The sequence below is a fragment of the Mobula hypostoma genome, chromosome 14, assembly GCF_963921235.1.
Source record: "Mobula hypostoma chromosome 14, sMobHyp1.1, whole genome shotgun sequence".
Taxonomy (NCBI): Eukaryota; Metazoa; Chordata; class Chondrichthyes; order Myliobatiformes; family Myliobatidae; genus Mobula; species Mobula hypostoma.
The window spans coordinates 14,056,346-14,067,130 of record NC_086110.1 but is presented as its reverse complement, the minus strand read 5'-3'; the positions used below and the strand labels follow the sequence as shown (position 1 = coordinate 14,067,130).

The 10,785-nt window shown below is 38.8% G+C and overlaps 1 protein-coding gene across 2 annotated transcripts in view; it reads right to left on the bottom strand.

Annotated features, from left to right (window-relative positions):
• rfwd3 (ring finger and WD repeat domain 3) overlaps positions 1–10,785 on the bottom strand; it is a 63,333-nt gene that overhangs the window by 32,232 nt on the left and 20,316 nt on the right. For both annotated transcript variants that reach the window (XM_063067396.1, XM_063067397.1), the window contains exon 4: positions 236–321. In XM_063067396.1, coding sequence (XP_062923466.1) covers positions 236–321 — 86 coding nt within the window. The remainder of the gene's footprint in view (positions 1–235; positions 322–10,785) is intronic.

Genomic DNA, 10,785 nt, shown 5'->3' with positions numbered 1-10,785 from the left:
TTCAATCCCACTGTTGTTTGTATGTTCCCCCGTGATCGTGTGGGTTTCTTCTTGGTGCTCCAGTTTCCTCCCACATTCCAAAGACATATGGGCCAGTTGGTTAATTGGTCACATGGGTGTAATGGGCTGGATGGGCCTATTTCATGCTGAATCTCTAAATAGAAATAAAGAAACACAAGTTAGAAATCCCAGCATTAAGTCTGTAAGCAAAAAAAAAGTTATCAGGATATCTGACCTGTTCTTGATGTGTAGACTGTGATCCCTCATTCTCAGCACTCTGTGCTGGTGCGGGGTTTGCTGCTGCCAAGGTGCTGGCTGAAGCTGTAAAAGCAGAAAATACCACATTTAAAGTAATTATTTGCATTAAAAGAAAATGATACCTTAAATGGCGTGGGTTATGAATGGACACAAATAAAGCTATATGCAGGTATGAATCATCATCATCGGGTGCTGTGCCCAGTTTGAACTTTGACTGCCATGGCCCACACACTCCTGTTTCGGGTCAAGTGGATCAATTCATTGGTATTCATTTCCAGTTCTCTGGCTGCTGTCTCCATCATCATTTGTCTTTGTCTTCCTCTTGCTTTCTTCCCTTCAATCTTTCCCATAATCACCGTGCATTTTAACTCCTCTTTCCTAATCACATGTCCAATGAAGTTACGTTGCCTTTTCATGATCTCATACATTATTTCTCATTTTGTGTTTGCTCTGTTCATGACATCCTCGTTACATATTCATTTCATCCAGGATATTCTTTGCAACCTCCTCAAAAACCACATCTCTGCTGCTTCAATTCGTTCCCTCATGTTACTAGATATTGTCCAACATTCTAATCCATAACATAACTGGATAAACACAACATTTCAGTTCTCTGAGGCAGGTTGTCATGCCTAGTTTAGTGTTGGTCAGTATACTCTTCATTCTCGTAAAGGTGGCTTTTGTCTATTCTTCTTTTGATGTCCATGTCACACCTGCCATCTGATGTCACCCAGCTTCCTAAGTTGCAAAAGTTCTGTACTTGTTTTATATCTTCCCTGTTTATTCACAGCCTGCAGATAGGATTCTCCTTCTTTTTGGATATCACCATTGTGACGGGGTCCTGAATTACTACTATACACTGTGCTTGATTACCCCTATGAACTGTGCTTTTGGGGGGGGGGGGAAGGAAGAGGGCAACGGGAGGGAGAGAGGGAGAGAGGGAGAGAGGGAGAGAGGGAGAGAGGGAGAGAGGGAGAGAGGGAGAGAGGGAGAGAGGGAGAGAGGGAGAGAGGGAGAGAGGGAGAGAGGGAGAGAGGGAGAGAGGGAGAGAGGGAGAGAGGGAGAGAGGGAGAGAGGGAGAGAGGGAGAGACACACACACAAAGGCTGCTCACAGGTTGTTTATACTTTCTCCAAGGACATTGCCTGCTTGTACATTCTTACACAGAGAAGGGAGGAGTTATTTGAGAGACAGTTGGTACTCAGTACAGTGAGATAAATAGAAGGTCAGATGATAGACCTGTGACACATGATTTTGGACACTGAATGACTTTTGTTGTGCCCAAAGAAAGTGTGTTTTGGAGGGTCGAACAGGCGGATTGATCAGTGGCTCTTGCAGTGTGAACAGGGCGAGACCAATGGGCCTGGGTTGATAGTTCCACCACAGAAGAACGGTCCCCTTTGTTGTGGTCACAGTCGGTGACTTTTAAAGGACTGAGGACAACGGGAAGATCGACAGTGTCAGCTCACCTGAAGACTCAAATCTCTCCCTCTCTCTCTCCATCACTACTCAATTCAATACCACGAACTGAACTTTACTCATTATCGTAAGACCCTAGACTATTTACCCCTAGACTTGAAGCTTGGTCTTCATATATATTCCACACTTACTTATATATAATCATTGCTAATCTGTTTGATTTATCTGGATTTATTTTACTATATTGCATAGTTACTAATAATTATTATTAGTTAATAGCAATACCAGACTCCAAAGTGTTTTCCATCTCTGCTGGTTCTTTAACCCATCACGGGGTACGTGACACCATACATTGTCTTTTTGAAAATTGATAGAAAGTGCAAAAATAGGTCTATCTTCGACAATTATGTCAATTAAGTTTTGTAGTTCTTCCTCCGTACTTGCAATTGTCATCTGCATATCTGAAATTATTGATGTGTTCACCGCCAACTTTGATTCCCAAGATGTCTCTTATTTTTTGTAAAATTATTTCACTGTACACAGTAAATAAATCAAGGGAGAAAACACACCCTTCTCTAACACCTCTCTCGATTTTTGTAAACTAACTCACTTCTCCATCTATTCTTACAGCAGCAGTTTGTTCCCAGTACAGATTTCTGATTAGGCGGAGGTCTTTCGAATCTAGATCTGAAATTTTCTGTAATATTTCAAATAACTTATTGTGCTTCACTTTATCAAATGCTTTTGTGTAGTCGATAAAACAAACAAATCTTTTTGCACTTGAATAGCTCATTCTGATAGTCTCCTTAACATCAATACTGTGTTTCCTGTACCTTCGTCTTTCACAAAACCACATTGTTCTTTACCTATTTCAGTTTGTATCTTACCTTTAGCTCTTGTCATCAAAATTCTTAGAAGTATCTTGATGATATGACTCATTAAACTTATGGTCCTATGTAATTCACATTCTATTGCTCTTCTATTCTAAGTCTAGGGTATGACTCTAAACTGCAACTGGTGATGAGGCTCTGACTGGGGACTTTCAGAGCTTTGGGGCAAGTCATTCATTGCTCCCAGGGCCACTCTGACCCGGAACGGTAGCACCTGCAAGGATTCCTGCTCAGGATACGAGCGAAGGCCAACAGCAGATCCGGCAGATTCAGTAACTGAACTTATGACGGAGAAGGCAGATGAGCTAGGACCTCAAATGTCAACAGCTATAGTACAGGCAGATGAACATTTGGGAAGAGAAGTGACGATTTCTTTAGTTCGCCCAACGGTAGGCAATAGCAAACCACTGTTGCTAGATACTATGTTTCCTAGACTCTATTTGCTAAGAAAACCATGGTCAAACTCACAAAATGTATCACACAATAACAGCGTCAAGAGGATCTTCAAGACAATTCTGAAGATGCTTTGCTCGGTAGGGTTGATTCTGGTCAGCTGGGGATCCCTGACCGTCATCAAGCTAGTGCTCACAAAATTCAAGTAACACAAAAGAAAATTATTGCCACTTGGATGTAAGAACCCTATATCAAGCAGGAAGATTGGACAATGTGATAAACAAAATGGAAAGACTAAAGATTAACATCATGGAAATTAGTGAAGTTCGTTGGATAGGTGCTGGAACATGTCAGAATAGAAATAAAACACTAATTTATTCTTGTGGAACATCCCATATTAATGGAGTAGGAATTCTTATGGATGAAAACATGGCAAAAAGTGTTTTAGGACATTGGGCAATATCAGAAAGAGTGCTCTTTGTTAGATTCAGAGGACAACCATTTGATTTAGCAATTATACGGGTATATGCACCAACAACAGATGGAACAAATGAGGATATAGATAAATTCTATGAAGAGCTTGAGCAAGCAAAGAATGGATGCAAATCTCAAGATATTGTTATTGTCACGGGAAATCTAAATGCTAAAGTAGGACAATTTGCTGATGAAAATACCATAGGACAGTGGTCCCCAATCACCGGGCTGCGGACCGGTACCAGGTTGCAAAGCATGTGCTACTGGGCTGCGAAGAAATGATATTATTTGGCGATATGAAATGATATGAGTCAGCTGCACCTTTCCTCATTCCCTGTCACGCACTGTTGAACTTGAACATAGGGTTGCCAACTGTCCCGTATTAGCCGGGACATCCCGTATATTGGGCTAAATTGGTTTGTCCCATACAGGACCGCCCTTGTCCCCTATTTCCCCCGCTAAGGTAGAGCGTTCTTATGAAACCGTTCATAAGCCGAAATGGCGTAAAGCACAGAAGCAACTGCCATTAATTTATATGGGAAAAATTTTTGCACCTTCCCAGACCCAAAAAATAAGCTATCAAATAACACATAAAACCTAAAATAACACTAACATACAGTAAAAGCAGGAATGATACGATAAATACACAGCCCATATAAAGTAGAAATAATGTATGTACAGTGTAGTTTCACTTAACAGAATCAGGAAGATTAAGCCAAAACTGATTTGTAGAAAAAAAAATTGCATACAGGTGCCCGTGCAAGGCTTCATGGTCATGGTTGTCTTTCTCGGGGTAAACACAAGTGTCCCGTATTTGACTGCTACTTTTGTCCCTTATTTGGGAGTGAAAAAATTGACAACCCTACTTGAACGACCCTCTTCCCCCGCCACAGATCAGCCGGTCCGCAAGAATATTGTCAATATTAAACTGGTCCACGGTGCAAAAAAGGTTGGGGACCCCTGCCTTAGGAAAATTTGGACTGGGGGGGGGGGTGGAGAAAGAAATGACAGGTGAGAAATAGGTAGAATGGTGCAAGATGAATAATCAGGTCATTATGAATACCTACTTTAAAAACCATCCAAGACGCTTGTGGACCTGTAAAAGTCCAGGTGATAACACTAGAAATAAAATTGACTTTATTACTATAAACCAAAGATTTAGAAACTCAGTGACTTAATGCAAAACATATCCAGATGCAGACTGTAATAGTGACCATAACCCAGTCGTATGTCATGTAAAAGCAGGTATGAATACCCAACAGTTAAAACATACTGTTCTTTTCACTCTGAGCATTTCAGAATGCTAATATTAAAAAGCCACACAAGCTACAATTACTTTATAGAAAACAGAAGTGTGAGGTCTTAAAAAATAATCTCCATTGCAAAAATATTGTGAAGCTCATTTTCAGGATATGAGCATTGCAGAGAAACCTGGCATTGATTGCCCACCCTGGTTTGCCCAGATACAACTGAGCTACTTGCTCAGTCACTACCCAAGACACATTAATTCTAAATGAGAGTAATCCTCCAAGTAAACAAGGGAAATAGAATTAATCAAATGAAAACCATTTCTAGTCTATTTTAATAAACATAACCAGAGGACACTTTGCTCATTATTTTCAGCCTGTAGAAGTAGATCAGCACAGCTGTATAGGGCAATGGCACCACTCGCTCTTGGATCTTAGAGTCATAGAGCACTATAAGCACAGAAAGAGACTCCTCGGACTGTCTAGTCCACACTGACCTGTTTATGGTCCCATCTACCTGCTACTGGACCATAGCCCTCCATGCCCCTCCCATCTATATATTTATCCAAACTTCTTAAATTTTGCAACGGAACCGGCATCTACCACTTCTACTGAGAACTCATTCCACACTCACACCACTGCTAAAATTTCCCTTGAGGTTCTATCTTTCACCCTAAACATAACTTCTAGGTCAAGTCTCATTCAGCTTCAAGAGAAAAAGCCTGGATGTGTTTATCCTATCTATGCCCCTCATAATTTTTGTACACCTCTATAAGATCTCCCTTCATTCACCTACACTGCAGAGAACAGGGAATAAAGCGCTAATCTGTTCAACCTTTCACTATTACTCCACTCAAGTCCTGGCAACATCATTGTAAATCTTCTCCGCACTCTTTCAAGCTTATTGATAGCTTTTCTGTCGGTAGGTGACCAGAACTGCACACAATATATTTAATTTCTAAAAGGAACATGGTTGGAACAAGATGAATTTCCAAAGAGAAGCAGGTAGTGTGATGGTCAACTGACAGTTCTGCTAAATGAAAAGCTGTTGGTGCTACAAGGGTAATCTATATTTACAGACAAATTGAGGTGTAAAGAAACAGAGCACCATTAGATGCTTGAATTTACACCGGTTAAAACTTGATAGTTAGCAAATAAAATTTAACTGAGAGAAGCAAAAGTATTGGGTTTTAGGAAACAAACCACTATAGCACATCTCAGCCTGACTGAAAAAAATGTAAATAGCTTCAGTGCTCCATTTTAGGCTACACTATCACCATATTGAACTTGGCCAGTTGCAGAAAAGATCCCAGAATATCGAAACTGAGCCATGATGAGTCATTATGGGCTTTCAAGAACAGTAGAATTATATCCCACCGCACACTGTAATCTAGTCATTAAATCCCTGCACCATCACTGCCATCAAGCCAAGGTGGAAATCTAGAATCAATCCACCACCTCAAGAATCTCCTCACATTAAGCCTGGGTTCCACCAGCACTGCATTTCCACACCTCTATAGACCAGGCACAAATGCAAGAGGTGAGGGTAGACATCAAGATAACTGAGTTAATGAAAAGGCATCAATTAGATATAGTAAAATTTATTTGGGTAGAAATTAAAGGAGAAAACTTACAGGCTGGAATAATTGCTATCTCAAATAAAGATGCCTATAGTTATTCAAATTGCATCTCTACCTCAAACCATTGCTGCAGGAGTTCCTCAAGCAGTCAAAGACCAACCATCTTTAATTACATCCCCATACTTTTAGAATTAATAACTCCTGATACATGCAAATACTTGCACCGTATTTCCCCACTGATGACTTCGGGGGGGGTTTACAATTAGTTAAAAATTTAACTGGCCCAACTGGACAAATACAGTGCACATCAGTGCTTGGATGCTCTCTTGGAGGCGATTCACATCACAATTCCACAATAAATTTGATATATTGGCAGAGCACAATTCAGAGGTACAATGGAATACTTTCCACTTGCTCGGATGGAAACAGCTTTGATAACAGACCAGGCACGACAGCATCCAGGAAACCGTACCGATTGATTGGCATCCTATCCACCATCTTTTTCATTCAACTTCTCCATCACCAACACATTAGCTGTACTGTGTACAATCTACAAGATATATCCCGAGACTTCCGGTAGCGCTCATGGAGTGAAGTCGCGTTCTTGACTCGCTCCATTACCTCTGAGTTTTTTTACTCTATGGTCAGCTATACTTTAATTAACCATTAAGGCATCAATTTTTATAATACTTTGAATTAAACTGAATTCTCTGACAATTGGATGATACTTAGATCTGCTATGTCTAAGAACGGGAAAAACGGCAAGGATGGTAAACCTTCGGCTAAACCGAAAGCTACGGATCTCCCTCCGACTGAATCACCGGTGACTTTGAAAGCGATATCGGAGTTAATTCAGAGGGAAATTTCAACCTCTGTTAGGGAGATGATTCGTACGGAAATTGCAGGCTTTGTTAAAGATCTGATTCATGCGGAAATCTCAACTAATTTCCAGAAAATTGCCGATTTAATTGATAAGATGCAAACATGTATTGCGGAACATCAGTCGGCTATATCTGATCTTCAAAAATTCGCGCAACAAAGTGAGCTTAAGATGGGGAAAATCGAAGAAACAATTAATGTAATGAAGAAGAAACTTGACTTTTTGACTTTTAAAAACTCTGACTTGGAATCTAGAATGCGACGGCAGAATTTAAGAATGATCGGCGTGAGAGAAGCCGTTGAAGCTAACAACCCCATGAAATATTTCTCTCAACTTTTAAAAGATGCATTCCCTACTGTATTTCCTGACCAACCACCGCTACTGGATCGTGTTCACAGAATCCCATCATACTCGTCTAGGTCAGATAGACCTAGGCATGTTATTTTACGTTTTTATTACTTTCAAGACAAGGAGAGACTGTTTCGATTCGCTCGATCTAAAGGTTTCATTGATTTTTCGGATCTTAAGTTCCGATTCGTGGAAGATTTCAGTAAACCAATCTGGGACCAACGGGTCCGTTACAGATCCGTGATGTCGGAATTCTATAAGATGGATTTAAGACCAGCGCTGCTGTACCCTGCACGTCTAAGGATTCGCATGTTAGATGGAGCCCTTCGTTTTTTTGATTCTCCATCGGATGCCCAGAGCTATCTGGATCAACTTTCATCTTCAACATCTTAATTGCCTTTTTTTTTAATTTTCTCCGTTGATCGGAGGCTGTGAATTGGTTGGTTTTAACTTTTCTGTGCCCTATTTGGGCAGAAAAGTTTACTTTTGATTTCTTAATATGGCTGCTAAACTTTCTTTTTAACTGCGTCATTTCTTTCTTTTCCCAGGGGATTCTGGGTGGTTACTTCCCTTTTGTCATCTTACGTATTTCCTGTGCGGCCTTAAATTTTGTAGTTTTTTTTAAATTTTATTCTGTTTTGCTTTTTATAATCACTTTATGTTAATAATCCTATTTTTTTTTGTTGCTGTGTCTATTCATGAGTTTGAGGTTTATTGTGGTTTTTTTTAATATATATTTTCCGGCTTTTGTTCTGTTCTGTGTGTATTCTAATTGAGCTAACTTTTTTTTTACTTATTTTTTTACTGTTTTACAATTAGCGGATCCTTTTCATATTTATACCTTTTTTTTAGGGAGCGTATACCGGAAGTCATGGGGGTAGTTTTAGCGCTTGCTTCTTTCTGGCGGGTCTGCTTTAGATTTTGCCTTGGGGTCTTGGGGTGGGGGGTGGTGGGAGGGGCTTCACGTTTTAGTTTGTTTTTCTTTGGGCTATATACATTATTGAAGTACTGGTTGCGTCCTTTTCCCCGGTATCTTCTGTATGTTCTGTTTCCTCTCCGGGTTTGTGGGTCACGCCTATTGTCAATCCTCCTTGTTGTGGGTTGACTTTAGGATTTATGGAGTCTATTATTAATTTTGTCTCCTGGAATACTAATGGTCTTAATCATCCTATTAAAAGAAAAAAAGTTTTTAAAGTGTTCCGGAGACTTAAAGCACAAATTTTATTTTTACAAGAGACCCATGTACAGAGGGGGGACAGACTACGTTTTTTCAAATTCTGGAAGGAACAACAATTTCATTCGAACTCCAATGCTAAGATTCGAGGCGTCTCTATTTTTATAGATTCCTCAGTTACTTTTATACAACAGGATATTATCTCTGATCCGAATGGTAGATTTTTATTGGTTAGTGGTTTACTATTTAATAAAAAAGTAGTTTTGGTTAATGTTTATGCTCCTAATATGGATTGTCCGGAATTTTATAAATCATTGTTTGATCAGTTTCCGAATTTGAACGAGTTTTCATTGATTTGGGGCGGAGATCTTAATACCTGTTTATCTCCAGCTTTGGACCGTTCGGCTCCTTTACGGACTTTACCTAATAAATCTGCAAATTTGATTAATTTTTTTCTTTCTGATTCTGGGTCGACGGACATTTGGCGTTTTCTGCATCCTCAGGAAAAAGATTTTTCCTTTTTTTCACATGTTCATCATTCCTATTCAAGAATTGATTATTTTTTTATTGACTCTCGTCTCATTCCTTCAGTGATTAAATGTGATTATGATTCTATAACCATTTCGGATCATGCTCCACTTAAGCTTTCTATTAAAATTATGGCCAATATACCAAACAATAGACAATGGCGTTTTAATTCGCTGTTGCTTCAGGACTCGGACTTTGTTAATTTTATGAATGAACAGATTGAGCTTTTTTTTACAATTAACCATACAGAAGATATTTCGGTTAACACTCTTTGGGACACTTTTAAAGCCTATATTCGGGGTCAGATTATTTCGTATTCCGTTGCTTTGAGGAAGAAACAGAAGCAGGAGGAGATGGCAATTGTGGACAAGATTAAAGAAATTGATAAGAAATATGTTATGGCTCCTTCTGAGGAGCTATACAAACAAAGAACTGAACTTCAAATGGAACACAGTTTACTACTCTCGTCCTCGATTGTAAACCAATTAAAGAAAACAAGAAGTGATTTTTATGTTCATAGTGATAAAATTGGCAAGCTGCTGGCTAATCAATTGAAATCTAATTATGTTAAATCTCAAATCAATCAGATTTATAACCAAAATGATCGATTGATATTGGATCATGTGGGGATTAATCAAACCTTTTGTGATTTTTATTCTTCTTTATATCAATCAGAGTCTCCTCGAGATTCTAAATATATGAATGATTTTTTAGATAAGTTAGACTTCCCTCAGATTTCACAGGATATGTCTTCTTTATTAGATACTTCCATTACAATGGATGAGATTAAGAATGTTATTTTTTCTATGAATCTGGGGAAAGCTCCTGGCCCTGATGGGTTTACCGTTGAATTTTATAAATGTTTTGCCTCTTTATTGATTCCTTGGCTCTATAAGGTTTTTGAGGCTTCTTTGAAACTTGGTAAACTTCCGGAATCTTTTAATAGAGCATCAATTTCTTTAATACTAAAGAAGGATAAAGACCCTGCTCAATGTGCATCTTATAGACCAATATCTTTATTAAATGTTGATTCTAAAGTTTTTTCTAAGTTATTAGCAAATAGACTAGAAAAAGTACTTCCTTCTATTATTTCGGAAGACCAAACGGGTTTTATTAAAGGTCGTTACTCTTTTTATAATATTCGTACATTGTTAAATATCGTTTATACTCCCTCACAAAATGTTCCTGAGTGTGTTATTTCTTTAGATGCCGAGAAAGCTTTTGATAGAGTAGAATGGCCTTATTTATTTAAGGTGCTTGAAATGTTTAATTTTAGCTTGAAATTTATATCCTGGATTAAACTGTTATATCACTCCCCTGTAGCCTCGGTTCGTACTAACTCTTTAAACTCACCTTTTTTTCCTCTCTTTCGTGGTACTCGACAAGGCTGTCCTCTTAGTCCCCTATTATTTGATATTGCATTAGAACCTCTTGCAATTGCTATTCGAGAATCTTCAAATATTACTGGGATAACTCGGGGATTAAAGTTCCATAAATTATCACTCTATGCTGATGATTTACTTTTATATATTTCTAATCCTGAGAGATCTATTCCTGCTGTTTTAGAGTTATTAGCACAATTTGGTCTTTTCTCA